The sequence below is a fragment of the Crocodylus siamensis genome, chromosome 3, assembly GCF_052110815.1.
Source record: "Crocodylus siamensis isolate JL-2025a chromosome 3, ASM5211081v1, whole genome shotgun sequence".
Taxonomy (NCBI): Eukaryota; Metazoa; Chordata; order Crocodylia; family Crocodylidae; genus Crocodylus; species Crocodylus siamensis.
In genome coordinates, this window is record NC_143397.1 from 135,533,946 (window position 1) to 135,552,883 (window position 18,938).

At 46.3% G+C, this 18,938-nt stretch overlaps 2 protein-coding genes across 2 annotated transcripts; both read right to left on the bottom strand.

Moving 5' to 3' along the window:
- Positions 1–996: 996 nt before the first annotated feature.
- On the bottom strand, positions 997–17,762 carry LOC149868860 (uncharacterized). The gene is made up of 7 exons (XM_090037283.1): positions 15,276–17,762; positions 13,082–13,330; positions 11,654–11,763; positions 11,431–11,477; positions 4,265–4,323; positions 2,538–2,595; positions 997–1,121 (listed from the first exon to the last, which is right to left on the bottom strand). The coding sequence occupies exons 1-7, from the start codon at positions 17,760–17,762 to the stop codon at positions 997–999; spliced, it is 3,135 nt and encodes a 1,044-aa protein (XP_089893409.1).
- Positions 8,522–10,250, bottom strand: LOC149868861 (uncharacterized). Its single transcript, XM_090037282.1, has one exon. The coding sequence runs from the start codon at positions 10,151–10,153 to the stop codon at positions 8,522–8,524; it is 1,632 nt and encodes a 543-aa protein (XP_089893408.1). The 5' UTR covers positions 10,154–10,250.
- Positions 17,763–18,938: the final 1,176 nt, after the last annotated feature.

Here is an 18,938-nt window from a genome sequence, read left to right on the forward strand (position 1 = left end):
GCCTCAGACTCTGTCCAGCCCAGATCTGTGTTTATACCTTGCTTGTAGAGTGATCTTGGAATTAATTGCAGCCAAAGGGAAGGGAGAATGAGTGAGCACCCTTGTAGCTCAAAATCAAAACACTTAGAACTAATTAACTGAGGAAGCAAGAGACTAAGTAAAAAAAAAAAATGAGAGAAACTATGTCCCTACTCATTAAGGACATAAATGAGAGGAACTACAGGTTCTCATTAGGGGGTTTAAATTCCACCTCAGTGGTTTTTGCTGGAGCTGCATGTACAGTTTCACATGACTGGAATGTTAAAACAGTTTTTGGATTTTATTTCAGAAGGATGGAGTGGGGGGAGGGGGGCACTATATCTAAAAATCAAGGTCATTGACAACTTAGGATCAGATGATCTTGAATGGTTATGAGTCAGTATCCTAACAAATCCTGCACAAGATGGGGCACTAGTTGGTGTCTGCTGCAGACCAGACCATGAAATCAGTCTAAAGAATTCTTCACACACACATGTGGATCATGAAGGAAGGAAAGAAACCTGTCATGTGGGCTTCAACCTGAGATACAAATGCTGGAGATCTGCAAGCAAACTGGTTTGCAAAATCATGCAAGGGAATTAGTTTGCCATTCAATTTAGCAGTACAGTAATCTTCATTCTATGCACATCAGGATTTGAGCCCTGAAGCTGAAAGGGAGAGTCATACCCATGCCATATGAAGCTTGCCTTTGGTTGTACAGAAAAGGGGTGGCTAGTTGGGAAAAACCAAACAGGAAGGGATACCCCTTCCTTTGTAAAGTCTGTGTCTAAAAAAAAAACCAAAAAAACCCCCAAACATGTCCCCTTGCTTAGATCTTCCCGATTTCTGTTAGGCTTTGCTTAACTCCACAAGATTCAATCTATAATTAACGGCTCCAATAGCTGACAAAAAATTACTACCTGAACCTCCAAAATGTTAGATAACCTCTTTATTTCATTTGTGTCTGGCATAGATCTCCTATGGGCTTTCTGAGTCTCGTGGGATCTTGTTGGGAGACATTTCTGGGGAAAGAGCAGGAGATGCTCTCTCATATGTTGAGACATCTTGTCCAGTAACAGGGGAGTCTGAAGCATTGACAGCTCCTGTGTACAAAAGGTACAAAACAAAATTGCAGTGTAACATCAGTTCACCATGCAGCCTGGTCTTAGGGCAGGTCTTGGGGCACACAGGACACCTATACACATGCCCAATGCCTGCTCCAACATGTGCCAATTAGTGCACTCCAGCACCTCAGCATCTTGTATACTTAGTGTCTCGGTGCTTCAAAATGGCAGCAGGGTGCTTTAACTAAAGCTTGTTCAACAAGCTTTAGCTAAAGCACCCCTGCTGCCATTTTGAAGCATGGGGTGCTGAATACACAAGATGCTGTGGGTGCTTTAATTACAGCGGCTCTTGGGAGCTGCTATAATTAAAGTGCCCCTCATCCCCTCCTTGGACCATGTGAAAAGATGCCCCGACTGATTTTAGGTACTTTGCTGATGCTCAGACTCCTCTACAGTAACCCAGGGGAAGTAGGTGTCTAAGATAAGGATCCACAGAAGAAAGCATACTAAGTGGGGAGCTGCCTTTAAGGAGAAGTGTATGTTTTCAGCCCCAACTCTACAGGGCATAGAGGAAGGGGTTTTCTTTCTTACAAAGCAGAGGAGGAGGCAGAACCATAGCCTTTCTATCCTACTGCTCAGTGAAGAAAGCATTCACCTGGGTGTGGGGGGGCCAATTTAATTCCCTCTTTTGCAGGAAGGGATTTGAACCTGTTTGTCTCACTGTTCAGCTAAGTGCTCTTTCCATTAGGCTTCCCTGGGCCAGGGCATGCTCCGTCTCTTTTGTTGAGCTGTTCCATTTTGTAGAGTATGATCAAATTTGTACTGGGCCAAACGGAGCCTAACTGTATTGTCTAGCTGTTAGGGCAGTGTTCATCGGGGAGATGAAAGGGGCTGGAACTTAGGTCTCCTCTCTTCCCTTACCACTAGGTCATAAAGTCATGCTCCTCTCTGGCCCCTTACCCCCAGACAAAATGGCTATCAGCAGGAAGGGGCTAGCAGCACAAGCTATCTTTCGGCCTGATGACTGAAGCACTCGTCTTGGAGGTGGGAAATACAGGCTCAGTCTTCTTAGGTAGGGGAGGGAATTAAACTTAGGTCCCCTGTGTTCTGGGTGAATGCACAAACTGCTGAGCTTTTGGATACAGGGCTGTGATTTGTACTGGGGTCCAATCCAGCAAGCATGCTTTGAGCATGCCCACCAGGCTTGGTCCTCAGGCAAGGTAAACATTGTGGGGGTAAGCACTCATGCTGAAGCATGAGTGAGGATCTATGATGCTAAGCACTGTCCAAGCATCAGAAGCTTTCCTTATTCCCAGAAACAGGCACTTGACTAGGAAATTCTCCGGCTTCTGAAGACTTTGGACACTTCCAGGGCCAGGCTGAGTGGTGGCTTTGAGGATTAACATTTGGATTTAGTGCCTAAATAGGGGGCTTAGAAAGGACCTGTATATATACCTGTATCCTCCTGGAATGGGGAATCCCTGTATCCAAGGTCTTCACAGGGCAAGACAGACTGTACCAGGAGAGAAGAAAGAAAAGTCAGTATATAATTCTGTCTTCAGGATTATGTAACTGCAGAATGGGAAACAGGCAATGCTTTATGGAGACATGAGCTGGAGTGATTAGTCCCTTCAGCTTGCAGATCATAGTTCTGCAGTTTTTCTAAGTGGTCTCTAATGCTCCAGTCCAAACTGCTGGATGATGCCTAACTTTGTATGTTCAACTGCTTTCACTCCAAGAGGAAACAAGATGAGAGATGCCTCTAGCCCAGAACCATTCTTCCCTGAAGAGCATGCAGGTATCTGCCTAGATAAAAAAAAAAAATAGCACCTTGTCATTTCCCTTTAACAAATGCAAACAAAACCATTTCCCTGGACTCTTTTAGGGCCAAGGCCTTCATTAAGTATCTAGTCCTAATGCATTGCAGCTGTTGTACTGGCTCCAATCTCCCCAGGCACCTACCTCTTTAGTTCTGAGGTTATGGGAAGTAATGAATGCCAGATGGTGATGTGAAAAGCTTCTATGGGGGAGATGAAGACCTTTTCATTGAAGGAAATGGTTTATATTTTTTACATTCAGGTAAGTTTTTCAACATTTGAACCATGTCAGGGAAGATGACAAGAGCTTATTACTTGACTGTAAGTACTGGCTGATGTTACAGATCCTTTTGAATGTGTCTGTCTTTGGGTAAGGGAGGCATTTGGGGTCTGCTTCTCGGCACTCCTGAGAACCTGCAGCCTTTTCTCATTTCCAGTGTAGTTGTGAGTACATGGTACATTTGAAAACCACAGCCTTTGATTGTTATGTGACAGAAGATAGAACAGATGAGGGCAGGCTCTTGTCTCGAGTCCTCTACGATAAGGTAAGTGAGAGGAGAAAGGGGCCCTGATATAGCTTCAGGAGAGAATAGTAAGAAGATACCCCTGTGGGTATTAATAAGATCTCATATGCTCAATGCCTGATCCCTTTTTTTCTTTAGCCCTGAATGATCTGTTCACTAAGGTTGGGCTCTGTTGAAAGGCCTGTTCATTGTGCTCTGAAGTCTTGGGTTAAGCATATAAGGGTCCCGTTGCAGATCCCGTCTCTGACAGCATTGCTACTTGCTCAGTGGCCAGCAGGGCACTGCCAGCCCTTGAGCCACAAAAGCATGAAACATGAATTGAAACTTGTTTCTTAGAAGACAGAGGAAAACGTGGAAGCATTCAATGTGGCAGAGGTTTTCTCTGACAAGGAAAGGAACAGCCTGCTGTTTGTATGTGTTTCTGAGGGCTGAGTTGAAAATGCAGGATGAATAGCAAGTAACAATAAACCTGGGGGTTAACTCCAGCTAGGGTCCCTTGTGATGCCATATGGGGAAAGTTAAAGCCAGAGCCCTTGGGTGCAAAGTCTATCCTGCTGTGCCTAGAGTTTGAACTAATACACGGAGCCATTTTTTTTTTTTTGTATGGAAACCTCAGTCCTGCTTGTTCCTTGTCCTGACAACTATGTCCCTCTTTCTCTGAGTATCTCACTAACTTCTCTGCACTATCCCCTTGTTTTCTCCAGCTCTTTCTACTGTGCTTCCTTCCAGCCAACCCCTGCTGTACTCTCCATCTATCTTGCAAATGCCACCTCAGCTCCACTGCTCTGTGTCCATTGCTGACAGATGCAGGCATATGTAATGCTATTTTAAACACATTTACCTCCAAAGTGCGAGATGTGACTTCTATATCCTTAGGTTGGGGTGAGTTGTCACAAATTCCTGTCAGGAAGAACAGACAGTATCTGATGAACATCAGTTATTTTCCATTCTGAATGCTTATCTGTTACACCAACCTTCTAGTGCTATTTTGTCCAGCTGTGTCTGTAAATAAAGGATTTGTCTTGACTATGGCAGTTGCCTTACGTCAGTACATTTTGAGTTACTCCAGCTAGGTCAAATGGGCTGTGTATAGACGAAACAAGAGGAATGTGTGCACAACGCTTTAAAGAGGTCTAAATGCTTTTGCACCACTTTAATGGTGTTGGTTTCTGCACACCTCAGCAGTGTAATGCACCTTAAGTCACTTGGGAGTTTTAGTTTGCTGCCCCTACAGCTGTGGAGTGAAGCTTTTTTTTTTTTTTTTTTAATATTAAAAACATTTTATTAGAAAAAGCTGTCACTATGAAACACATTAAGAAAAACTACAAGTAAACAAAACGCACCTGAGGTTTCACAAAGTTAATACAAACTCACTTTTACACAATTTCCTAACATTCACAGAAGGAATAAAATCACTTGTGAATTCCTGAAAACCCATTGAGAAATCATTTAACTTGTTTCTTATATAATTGCAAGTTCCCTCACCCACTCTTGGAGCCCCTTATCCATTTTATCAGAGGGGGAAAAACAAAAACAGGCACTATTAAACACATTGTGGAACCAGAATCCCACCTTATTACATAATATTCCCATATTCAATGTCGCAATCGACCTGCTGAAGGCCGCCCCCCACCCTTGTTGGCAAATATGCTGTCCCTTAAGCTATCCTATGCCTACGCGGGGCTGAAACAACCCTCTGAAGTCCAGCCCTTCCCAGGGCGTTGTATCCCCTCCTTGCGTTCTCTGCTTTCCTCTTCCTCTATAGAAATACAACTCGTGCATAGCTAATTGCAGACACTCTACTGTTGAAAAGCACGAGCCCTTTAGTGCTAGGAGGGAACGCACTTTCCAAATTGCTACTTTAATACATGTGACAAGCACCCTCACACCCCATGACCCATCCGTCCCCTCTGTCAAACCATAGAGCACGTTTTCACTCGTGATCCCCGTTGCCTTCCCTGTCTCCTTCAAAAAAACCCCTGCCCTCCCCCACACCTTCTGTGCATAAAAACAACCCCACAAAACGTGCGCCACGGACTCAGGTTCGTCACAAAGTTCTCTTGGGCACTTGGGGGACCGTGTGAGTCCCCATCGATATAGTACTTGTCGCACTGGCAGTGCGTTTCTCACGGCCCTCCAGGCCAGCTCCTCGTGCTCCCCTTTCCATTCCTTCCCCACCAACCCTCTCCACACCCTGCTGACCTTGTCCGTGCTCAACTCCCCGACATCAGCCATTCTCTGCTTCCCCCTGAGAAACTTGAGGACTTTCCTGGCATCCGCCAGGCCTTCCATCCCTAACCCTGCCAAGCCTTCCCTGGCCACAAAGGATCCAAGGCGTGCGTAAGGGAGTGACATCCGCCAAGCCCACGCCCCCCGCCACCCGCTCCCAAACAGTCCCAGCCTCTGTAGGAGCCTTCCCCCCCAGAAAACACAAAGGTTGGAAACCGGTCCCGCTGCGCCCCTCGCTTCCCTCACGACCATCTTCAGAAAGTGCACATAAACAAAAACCTCTATATTCGGGAGAGCCCATCCCCCCAAGCCCTCTTCCTTATATAACTCTGTCCTGGCCACCTTCTCTGTCTTCCCCCCCCAAAAGAAGAGGCACAATGCCCGCTGGACCCGCCGGGCCTGTAGCCAGGATGGGGGGTACGCCATCGCCGTGTACAAGATCTTTGGCAACAGGCACTGTTTGATCACTTGCACCTTTCCCCTTGCGGATAAATGCCGGGTGCTCCACAACCCCACTGTCTGGTTGACTCTCGTCTCTAACACTTCCCAAGCCCGCTTCCCTTTTCCATGGGTATCCATCCACACGCCCAGGATTTTCAGTTCCTCTCTTTCCACCCTCAATCCAAATTTCCCCAAATCCCCCCAGTTCCCAACCGCCAGGACTACGCTCTTGTCTGTGTTCACTCTGGCTCCAGATACCTCCCCAAACTCCGTAGCGTGCTTCACCACTCTTTCTAAGGACACCTCGTCCCTCACCACGCATGTCACGTCGTCCATGTACAGGAGGACTTTTAATTCCCCGCCCCTCGGCACTCGAACCCCGCTGATCTCCCTATCGCTTCTAATTCGTTGTGCCAGCGGCTCAATGGCGCAAACAAAGAGCCCCGGCGACAGCGGGCACCCTTGCCTCACCCCCGAATCCACTGCAAAGGCTTCTCCCAGGAAGCCCCTCACCAGCACCCTGCTCGTTGCCCTCCCATAGAGCGCCCGCAGCCACCCCACAAATTCCCCCGGCATCCCCATGCCTGCCAGAACCCCAAACAGAAACTCGTGCCCGATGCTGTCGTACGCCTTTTGCAGGTCCAGACTCGCCACTATCGTGTTCCACTTCCGGTCGGTAATGTACGACAGCGTATCCCGGAGCAGCCAGTGTGCGTGTGTCATCCGCCGCCCCCCCACCACGCACATTTGTTCCCCGCCCAGCACCTGCGGTAACACCTCCCCCATCCTTGTCGCTAGGATCTTGGAAAATAATTTATAATCCGAATTCAGCAGGGTGATCGGTCTCCAGTTCTTAATGTCTTCCCGTCCCCCTTTCTTATAGATCAAGACCACGACTCCCTGGGCAAAGCCCTCCCCTACCTGACCCCGATCCATAATTTCCTTAAACAGGGCCAACAGGTCCCCCTTCACTAATTCCCAAAACTTCCCATAAAATTCCACCGGGATCCCATCGCCTCCCGGGGTCTTCTTTAAAGGCATTGTCCTCAAGACCCCCAGCATCTCGGTTTCGGTCAATTCCTTTATCAGCCCCTGTCTCCCGTCTTCCCCCACTTTGGCTTCCAAACTCCCCACCAGCCCCTCCAGGTCTTCTCGCCTCCCCGCTTTCCTACGAAACAAATCTCCGTAGAACCTAGTCACCTCCCGCAATACCCCATCCACGTCCTCCACCCTCCCTCCCTCGGCCGTGCGGACCGCCCCCATCACCCGCTTCTTCCTTCTCACCCGCAAGGCGAAAAACTTGCCCCATTCCTCTCCCTCCTCCACCCACTCCGCCTTGGCCAGGAACATCCGCTCCTGCATCCTGGTCCGGAACCAATTTTTCACTCCCTCCCTCGCCCTTTCCCATTCTCCCTGTACCGCTGCCCCCTTCTTCCGCTCTTCCCACAACCTTTGAACTTCCCCTTGTAAACGCACTAACTCCTTCTTCCTCTGCCATGCCCGCTTCCTCCCCACCGCAGTGAACCACTCTCGCACGCGTTGCTTGATTTCTGCCCACCAGTCCCAGCATGTTGGGAAAAGGGGCTGTAAGGATTGCCACTGGCGATACGCCCTTTGAAAGGCCATGCATTCCTCTGGGTCGTCCAGTAAGGACACATTTAATTTCCAGACCCCTCTGCCCTGTTTCAGCCCCTGCCCGATGCCCACTTCCACCCACAGCACGCGGTGGTCCGAGAAGCTGACATCTATCAGTCGCTTGCCACGGATTGCCAGTCCCTCCGACACCAGCACAAAATCGATTCTCGATTGGCCCCGCCCACCGGGATCCACTCTAGTAAAGACTCCTGTCCCTGCCCAAATATCCTGGAGCCCCTCATCTTGAATCCACCCTCGCAACCACTTCCCTGTACTATCCATCCCGACTCTCTCCCCAACCCCTACCCGCCCACCCTCTTCAAGTATGCAATTGAAATCCCCCATCACGATCCGCGGCCCTCCACCCCCCACACACATCCCCATTTTGCGGAAGAAACGCACCCTCTCCGTTCTCTCGGCCGGGGCGTAGACGTTGTACAACGTCACCTCCACGCCCTCCACCTCAACCACTGCCTTTTGCAGTCGCCCTTCTTCCAGGACCTGCTGCCCTTTGATTTTCAAACCCCGCTCCCTCATCAAGAACCCTACTCCTGCCGCTCGATTTTCGTTTGAGCCCCCCCACCACGACGGTCCCACCTCCCAGCGCTTCTCCAGATAGCCATAATTTCTCCCCCAGGGGATCCCACACTCCTGTAGGCCTAACACCTGTGCGTCCAGACCTTGTAAGGTGCTATACATTGACTCCCATCTCTGCCTCCCATATACACTTCTTACATTTAAGGATGCTATAGTCAACGCCATCATGGCTATTTTTCAGGCAAAGCCTACCTCGTTAAACATCCGATCCGCTACTGGGATCTGAGCTGTCTTCCCCCACTTTCCGCATCCCCGTGGCCCTAGCCAGATGTTCGATAGCAGTCGGGCTGAGGTAGCCACAAACATCCGCCCTCCCAGGCTCCTCAACCTCTCGTCCCTCCACCAGCAGTTTCCCGCTCTTCCCCTTGTCTCCTTTCTGTGCAGTCCCTTCTGTCCCCCGTACTGTTCCCCCTTCCTCCTCTAGTCTCTTTTTCATAGGTTTAACCCTCCGCTTCTTCTTTCTTTTTACAGGGGAGGGTTCTTTCCCCTTCTCCCCAGACAGGTCCAAGTCCATGGTTGCCGAATCCGATTCGTGTGCCCCTTCTCCTGCTGCCTCGCTCTGCTCCTCCTCCATGTGTTCCTCTCCTCCCGACTCCAAAAGCTGGTCAGCCGCCTCAATCACATCGTGTCTCTGCTCCACTTCCGGTGTTTCCTCCACTAGGAAGGTGTCTACATCCGGGTTGGTGGACTCCGCCTCCTCTGGCTTTTCTTGATCCCTCTCCTCTGCTGCGTAGGACTCTCGGGCTTTGTTCGCGTAGGACCGGGGGCACTGGCGCTGCAGGTGCCCCTCACCTCCACAAACGGTACATTTCAGTTCCTCTTTACAGGCTTGTGCCCGGTGCCCCCTGCCACCACACCGGTAGCAGACTGTCAGGCTACAGAAGGCAGCCAGGTGCCCCGCCAAGCCACACCTGCTACACAGTTTCGGCTGGCCGTGATAAGTCACGTATCTGCGGTAGGGCCCTATGGACACGACAGAGGGCAAGTGTCTCACCCCGCCGGGGTGTCTGGGGTCTTCGTCCAGGAGGACTCTGGCTCTCCATGCCCCGGTCCAGATTTGCCACTGATCCAGGACCCGCTGAATATCAAGGATCTTTTCGACCCGCCCCTCCAGCCACCTTCTGACATCTGCATGCTCTAGGTCATCTGTATACATTTTAAAATATAAAACTCTCTCCCGTGCCTTCTGGCCTGCTTCAAAATGCAGACCCCGTAAGTCCTCCGTGTCTGCTACTTCTGCGTAGCGGGCCCAGAAGGCAGCGTACGCCTCTCGCCTCCAAAAGGTGATATTCCAGTGGCGGAAGTTATCAAAAGCCACCACGCAACTTAAATCTTTAGGGTTCACCTGCAACTCTTCAAAAAGCACCCTGGTCATAAAGTCTGCTCTCAACATAGTTGTTTCTCCTTTGACCCCTTCTGGAGTCAAAGTGGCCTTGACCCGCAGCTTCAGCGTTCTTCGGGGGTCTCCTTCTTCCCACAAACAATAGGAAGGTTCCGGGCCCTTCCGGGCAGCTTTACTGCTCTCTGCAGAGCTCCGCCTCCCTTCCGGCAGTGGGACCGCCCCCTCTCTAGAATCTTCCTGCCCAGCAACATTACCACTCTTCCTCTCCGACGACACCACCTTGCCTCTGCGGCCCACCGTGGACCAGTCCCCAACCACCTCCGACGCCATGCCGCCAGGACGCTCACCAGAAACGCTCTTCATTGTCGAAGCCAACAGCATCTTAGATGAAACACTTGCTGATCCATACTCTTCAAGAATCAAGGCTTGCTTCCGCGCCGCCGCCTCCAACAACCGAGCCTCTTCAGCCTGCTCCACCACCTCCATGGCTCCAGCAAGTCAGCAGTCACACCACTTCACAGCTCATAGTACCCTCCCGGCCGGAGGAAGCTCGTTGACGATTTCACGCTGCTTCCCCTGGGAAGCTCGCCTACGTGGTCACGCTGCTTCCCCTGCCAGGTAAGTATCGCACTGGGCTCCGTGCAGTTCCACGGCTCTGCAGGAAGCCCTGCAGGCAGACTGGCAGCAGCCTGGGAAAGCAGGCTCCACCCAAGAAAAGCAGTGAGCCTGATCTTTTTTCTTCCCCCATAGAGCCTGCTTGAGCCATGTGGGGGGTCAGTGCTTCCCTCTGCGGCTGTGGTACTCCCTGGGACTGTCTGAGCTGGGTGCCTGTGGGCAGATGCCGCCTGGGGTGGGGGACTGCTGCTGCCACAAAGAGAAGCACCAGCCCTCCTGCCTTCCTCTCCCTGCTCTGCAGCCCAGGGACTGCTCTGCCTGCTGGCAGCTCACCCTCCCCTTCCCACCAGAGAGGCAGGTAAGTCTGGTGTGTGCGCACAACACAGAGGGGTTAATCAGCCCTAAATTGAAGCAGTGTTTTTTAAAACCCACTGCTTCAATTTAGGGCCCTGTTTCATCTACACATGCCTATGGAATGATGGCAACCATGCTCCAGCTACACCTAGTGCTTTGGTGTGCAAGAGTTACAGCACAGGGTATGTCTATGCTGCAGTTGCTGCAGCTTGTGGAGATGCATCTGAGCTAGTGGAGTATCTGGCTCAGGTATTAACAGGAAAAAATTGTCCAATCAGGCTGCAAAACTCAGGTGAGATCCTGGGTAAATAATCTGACAGTGGGCTGGGCTGATTGCCAGATATCTACTACTAGCAGAACCCCAAATGGCATATAGGCTAGCTTGTGTGTATTAGTGCTACACTACATTACAGACATACCTTCAAATTGCTGCTTCTCTACTCTGTCATTAACTCAAGCTTCAACCTTGATCGCCAGGCCAGCTAGCTTGTGCTTAATTGCTGCTTAGCTTAAACTTGAATAGGACAGGTCAGGGGCAAAACTCAATCTATACTTCAGATAGAGGTGGGAATGAGCCCTTGTCATTGACAACCTTGTTGCATCATGACACAGATGTTCATAAAACCAACACTCAAGCCTTACCTAATTCTTGAGTCCTTGACAGTGTAAATTGAATAATGTTTTTGTGTGTAATCAGATTTAATTTTGAAGCTTTCACAGTTTAAATAATCACTGAAATTTAACCACAAGTAAAGACCTCAAACTGTCTCGAAGGCAAAATATCAGCCCCTCACCTCTGTTCTGTGTCTCTCTGCCAGGTGATGCTTCTCCAATGTTCCCACTAAGGTATACAAGGAAATAATACTGTCATTATTAATAATAACAAAGAGTAACAAAAGTTCTACATCACATATTCAGTCCTCAGATTTGCTTTCAGTTGTTGGCTGCCTAGTGCTTCGTCTGTTTGGACTTTCTCTTACATGACACTTGGTGTGTTGTCACAATTGAAATAGTTACCTTAAAATGTAACTGTTCTTCTTCTGAGCAGATGGCAGATCTGTGGTTGAGGACAGGTCTGAGTCTGGCTTGGGAACAGTGAACTGAGTGAGTTCTACCTCTTCCAGGCTCTGTAAAACAATTACATTCACTTCAATCCACATTGAGTACAACTCCAGGACTGGCCATCTTCACTCTGCCTCTTCTTTGCCTATCTGGGCCTGTTTGCAAACTCATGGTCACTTCACCTGAATGCTACTGCCCCATGGAGGAAAGGCAAGAATAGCAACCTTAGTGGGCAGGTTATACGCAGGTGGTGACTGCATTTACCTTCATTGGTGTGTGCAACATCTGCCCGGGCTAATGTTATCTTTACAGTTTTGAGTAATTTAATATTGTCATTAGATTTTTCAGGCTAAAGCTGTCTGTCAGTGGAGGGGTGTGAACTCTTTGGTGGCTCCAATCACAAGGTAGAAAATAACCAAAGCAATTCCTGCATTAAAAATAAGCAAGGGAGCAAATAATCAAGTTAGGAAAAATGGTGTAAGAGAAGGAAGAGTGAATTCCTGCAGGACAGGGGGAAAGGCAGAACACAACGTCAGCTGAAGAAGACCTGTGCATTTCCATTGTCTAAAATGCCATGCATCTCCAGCATTCAGCTCTGTTTTCAGTATTGACCATCAATTCTTTAGGTCAGTGGTGCTCAACTTCTGGCCCATGGGTCAAATTCAAGCAATGGAGCTGTGTTATCCAGTCTACAGGGCTCTGCATATAGCTAGAAATTTGGCAGTAGGGAAGTGGTGGGAGTATTAATTGCTGCTCCTGTAATGCCAAATTTCCAGATCCATGGGGAGCCCCATGGGCTGATTAACGTGGCTGTGCATGCTACTCAAGCTAGCGTGCAGGATTGGGCTGGCATGCTGGATCACACCTGCAGACCAACCCTGTCCACCAACCCCCTGTTGGATCTGGCCTGCAGACTGACCCCATGCCATTTGTCTGTCCTGTAGGGCCAAAAACCAGGCACCCCTGCTCCAGTTAGTCCCTCCTCTGACTCCATCTCTGATCTCTGCAACATCTCCTCTCAGCTTTACACAACCTTGTGGAAAATCACAGGAGTGTGAAGGTAAGTCACATATCACTTAGCAGGAGCCTGACCCTGAATTCAAGATATCTCAATATGTTTTGTATTTGACTTCTGTGAGAGCAGATGTAGTCAGCTGTCTTGTGCCATGTGCTTTGTATGGCTCATTTCTTGATCAGCTGAAAAGCAATTAAAATATTCAGTGTACTATCAGAAAGGATGTGTGTCAGATTCTCCTGATTCTCCTTGGTTATAACTTCAGGAACAGAGTTACCTAAATCTTGGGAATGTGTGCTTGAAGGCAGAATTATTTCCTGGCTAGTCTCAGTGCTTGCCCTGGCTCCTGGTAATGAAGTTGTACTCACCGAACTAGCATTGGTATCTTCTTCACCTGCACTGAGTGGATCAATCTCTGAAAATGTGGAAGAATCTACTTTTATAACACACATGTTGTTCTTTTCCTGCTCCAGATCATGGTCATCATCTTCCTTATGCTCCGTATCAAAGGTCACCAACCGTACCAGGAGTTCATTCTCGTTCTGGACATCTTTTAAAAGTTCAACAGCACTGATGTCAGGTCTTTTCAGGTTCCGAAATGAATTTCTGCACACAATCTGCAATTGAGGAGAGCAATTCTCAAGAACTGTAATGCAGTCATCCTTCTTCTTTTCTTTGTCTGATCACCATTAATGAAAAAGCAAACATGTATCTAGGCTGTTTTAGATTTGCATATAGGTACATTGGTTTTATTTCACTTGAAGACTCAGAAAAATCAGAACTTATTAGAAGAATCATAGAATAATAGAAAATTAGGGTTGGAAGGTCATCTAGTCCAATTCCCTGCTCAAAGCAGGACCATCCCCAATTGTATCTTCCCAGCCAAGGCTTTGTCTAGCTGGGTCTTAAAAACTTTCAAGTGTTGGAGAATGGAGATTTCACAGCCTCTCCGGGTAACCTGTTCTAGTGAGAGGGTGTTTTTCCTAATATCTAACCTGAACCTCCCTTGCTGCAACTTGATACTGTTGCTCCTTGTTCTGTCATCTGCCACCACCGAAAACAGTCTAGCTCCATCCTCTTTGGAACCACCCTTCAAGTACCTAAAGGCTGCTATTAAACCCCCCCAGTCTTCTCTTCTGCAGACTAAATAAGCCCAGTTCCTTCAGCCTCTTCTCAGAAATCATATGCCCCAACCCCTCAACCATTTTTGTTGCCCTCTGTTGAACTTTCTCCAGTTTGTCCACATCCTTTCTGTACTGAGGGCCCAAAACTGGACACAGGACTTGAGATTTGGTCTCACCAGTGCCAAACAGAGGGGAATAATCACTTCCCTCGATCTGCTCACAATACTCCTCCTAACGCAGCCCAGTACACTGTTAACCTTCTTCACAGCAAGGGCATACTGTTGGCTTATATTTAGCTTCTTGTCCACTGGTCCCCAGGTCCTTTTCTGGAGAGTTGCTGCTTAGCCAGTCAGTCCCCAGCTTGTACTAGTGCATGGGATGTCTCCATCCTAAGTACAGGACTTTGCACTTGTCCTTATTGAACCTCATAAGATTTCTTTTGTTTCAGTTCTAAAATGTGTTGAGGTCTTTCTGAATCCTAGCCCTACCCTCCAGTGCATCTGCTACCCCTCCCAGCTCAGCTTGGTGTCATCTGCAAACTTATTGATGGCGCACTCCATCCCATCTTCCCAAAACATTTTGTTAATTTATGTATTTTTTTACACCCCTTTCCTGCAATAAACATAAAAGAGAGGAAAGAAAGCTGTGATGGAATCTTAGCACCACTAAAATCACTGGGGTCAGCTTGTCATCTGCAATACCTATAAAGTTACCAATCTCATAAAACTTTTGGGGCCAGAGAGAGGGTTATCATGAGACCTTATTGACTTTGTCTAGGATGAACAGCTCTGTGAGCTGTTTGATCTGAGACAGTGGGATGGCCTGAGAAGTACAGCACCCTTTGGCCAGAAGAAGGGAGTCAGCTCTGGTCCCTCATGACTCATTGTTAGTGGCTTTGGGAGAGTCAGGTAGAAGTCCTGGCTCCAAGCTGCTGGCGCTTGCCCCTAGGAATGCTACCCCTCTGTTGCTGAGAAGAATTGGTTTGCTACTGGGAAGCTGATGATACTTCTGAACATACAAAGGATCAGTAACCAACACTTTTTCAAGTCTAGATTTCCCACTCTATTGTATTTAAACTGTCTGTGTCAAAACAGATCAGATTGGAATATCAGAAGAACATTGCAATTGGAAACTCTTACCTCCCTAGTACTATCTATGAAAACAGATACTAGCCTCAAATTTAGAAAAGGACCTAAACACATGCTTATTGGAAACGCACGCTTACATCTGAATTATACTTATTTAGTTGTTTTGCTAAAGCAGGGTTTTGCACCCACTCCTGCGAAGTGCTTAACCAAATGAGTAATCCTGCTGATTTAGGACTTATTGTCTAGCCTGCACTTAAATGCTTTCTTGGATCAGGGTCCTAGTGGGGTTATCATGAACGTTTTTTAACCAGTCTGCCTATGAGAATGACTGACTCATTATGTTCACTTACTTCCCTTGGTCTTACATCTAGCCGTCCTAAAGCAGTCACAGAGGACCGTCTGTGTGACTTTTTCCTTTGCTCATAACCAGTATCGACATCCATAAAACTCTCCTTTGATTCTGATACTTTTCTTAGCACTGTTTGACTTAATTTAGCTTTCCTGGAGCCCACAGCATTTGGTGTTTCAAGAGGCTCTGTTTTTATGGAAATAACTGCTAAATGCTCTGCTACAATTTCTGGATCTATTTGTATTGGTCTGTTCTTGATACAAGGGGTTATTTCAATTGATGGATCTTTTCCTTCTGGTGGCATTTCTTTTGTTTGTTCATTTGTTTTCAGCACTGGAGAGTCTTCTGTCTCATGTTTTGCTATAATACTGGAGACTTGTGAAAGAGCTCTATCAACAAATCTGTGAAGATTCATAGCACTGGGGCTTTCTGTAGGCTCATCCTCATTGATAGTGCAGTTTAGATTGCAAGTGGAGATTTCACTCAGTATCATGCTGGGTGCTTGTTTTGGGAAAACTTTTCTGGGACTTGTTACATCATCGTAAATGTCTTGCTGAGATCCTGATTCTTGCAAGACATTACTGTAAGCAGAAGAGACCACTTGATTAACTGTTTCTTCATACTCTTCACTTGAATACTGTTCTTCATTTGTAATTCCTACAAAATCCATTTCATATTGAGGCATTATTTTATCTATGGACTGTTTAAGTGGGTCAGCAATTTTACTTGCATCCCTTTCTGCCAATCTTCTGTGCTTGGGGCCTGTGCTACAAACTGAGTTTAAGATTGTAGACACAAATCTGTTTACTAGATCTTCCATTAATGTTTTAAGTGACAGATTATTGGCCTGACATGAGGGCTCACTTGTCATGAGCTCCCTATGCTCTTCACACATGGGCCTCCATGTTACTTCCCCTTTGGGACATGGCTTTGTGTCCTGTGCAGAGCAGGGCTTTCTTGGAAGTGGCCTGCCAATGGGGGGCAGAGGCCTTTTGGAAACAAAGGCTTTTTCTTTAGTTTTTATTTCCTTTGATATCCTAGAAGACCTCAGTCTGGGAGCTGCAGTGTAGTAAGGAGACTTTTGGGTCCCCTCTGATTTGGTGCGAGTATTCTGTTCAGAGAACTGAAGGACTGTTGGGAGGAAATTGGATGGAATACCCTCTTCGATTTCTGACTCCTCTTCTGAGTAAAACACCATTCCAGGAATGTTAATAGATGGCAAGTCTTTGCTTAGGCAAATTTCTTTCAATTTTCTGGCAGGTATTTTCATTCTTTCGGACCATGCAGTGCCATGACCAGGACCTTTATTACTTGCAAACAGTTGCCTAGACTCTTCTATTTGCAGATTTCCAAACTTCAGCTCTGAAGTAAATTCAGCCACCTGTTGACTACATCGATCTAATATGGTCCTAATGATCTCATTTGTCACATTTGTTTCGCTCTGATTAATTTCCCTTTCTAGATTCTGTTGGATGATTCCAAGAACATCATAAACAGCAATACTAGCATATGTGCTTAATTCTGAATGGAGTCTTTGAATTTTGAAAACTGCATCGTGTATGCTTTCCTTTGTAATCCAACTACTAACTCTTGATAAATCTGAAGTACTTGGGTATGATTCTAACCCAGATGGCATTCTTTTACCTGCTCCTGACATTTCTATTTCAGTTGTTCCCTGGGTAGAGAGTGGCATCTGTTGTGTACTAGAGGTATTTTCAACAGGAAGTTTCATTATTTCAGAAAACTTGCAGTTAAAGTCATGTTTAAACTGAAAGGCCACAAATGATTCTAGCATGATTAGAACATTTTCAACTGTCTCTTTAGCTATTTTATCAATAGAAGCCAAAGAAAGTATTGGGTCATAAACGGGTAATTCTGATTGTGCACACCTATTTCTTTCTGATTTGAAAACTCTGTTCGTTCCCCTAGCAGAGTCCCACTCTTTTCTTCTCGGGAGAAGTTCTTCTTGGTCTGTGGCAGTTGCTATGCTGAATTCCAAACACTTGAGAAAGTTCTCAAAAATAGTTTCTACAATCTCTTTAGCAACCGATTCCACTTCTTTCTGAGAATTTTTATGAAAAGTCTTAGGATAATCAGTTCTTTTAAAATGGCTACAGAACAATTTTTCACTCATCTCAATAGGAGCCTTCTTTAAAATGCTGACAGAATGATCCAGGTCTCTTACTCTTGTAAAAATATCCTTTACAACATTCTTGGCCACCTGTAGCAGCATCAAGCTGTCATTGTCATGAGTTTCTGTTACTGATTGCTGTGCAAACAACTTCTTAAAAATGCCGCTTTTGGGGTGATCTTGTTTGCAGTGTGAATCAATATTGTCCGAAATCCATTTTTTTGGCCTGGCATCTCTTATTGCAGATTTTTGTTTAGGGTAAATTTGGTTAAAAAGATACTTGTCAGAATTAAACTTCATTTTGGGAAACCCAGACATAACTTCTGTGTGTAGTCTTTTATGATACTGTGGTGACATTCCTTTTCTCCCCTTATAAATGTCATTTTCCAGAGAGATCTGTGTGCTCTTTGTCAGAGATGTGGACAATGGTTTTTGAGATTGCTGTGGAGTTGGCTTCCCTCTTATAACTGTATAGAGATCTCTTGGTGAGCTAGTGGATTTTATGTTCTCATCTGTAAAGGAGACATTTCTGGTGCTGGAAGAAGGAAGACTTCCAAATATATTGCAGATCCCTCCATTAGGTATGCGACAACTGCTAGAGTTGCATAATGACAGTCTTGACTCTTCAGATATTGCATATACTTTATCTTTAATTTTCTCATTGTACTCTGTTACAGTTGAGTATAAGACACAGTTTACTTTAGCGACAACCCAGGTCAATATTTTTTCTAACTTATTCTTAATTTCTTTATTTAAATTGTTCTGTAATGGAAGCAAAAATAACAAATAAATTAGTATATTTATTTACTCCAGTTTTTCTTTTCTTTTCTTATGCTAAAAGCTACTTGTAGTATCTATTTAAAACAGTTAGCATATATAGTAATCAACCCTGAAGAGATATAATAGCAGGATGGGCTTCATCCAATGGAGTGGCCTAGAATATGTAAAAAGGACAAATTTTGCTGTTATGGGAGATGGAAAACATATGTTGGAAATCCAGGGCAGTCAGTAGTGAATGTTTATTGGCTGGTCTAAAAGAGCAGATGAATGGATGGTTAAAGAGAGGTAGAGTGATCAGAAAATGTTTACTAAACATCTAAAGAGAAATTTATTCTTTTTTTTTCTTATTAAGAACATTTGTTTAAGCAGGATGTTATTCAGGCAAAGGTGAGATGATTTTGCAAGTGCAGAAGAAATTAACTTAGTAACTGTGCATTAAGTGTTACTAAAAAAACATGCAAACGCACTACTACGCATTGGGGCAGCCTAACTTGCATTAATTTAGTACCTCACTTTTACTAGGTGTATCCACGTGTAGACATGTTCAGTAAAAAGAATACTTGTTGAGCACCACTAGTGGTAACATAGATTAGAAAACTTAAGTATTTTGTAAAATTGCACAAATACAGAATAGTTTGAAATAGAAAACTTTCTTACAAATCAATCTGTTTGTGGAAAGACAAAAAGATTAACAGTGGACTTCTTATTCTGAATTATTAGTTCAGTTCTACTCAGCAATTTGCTTTTTTACTT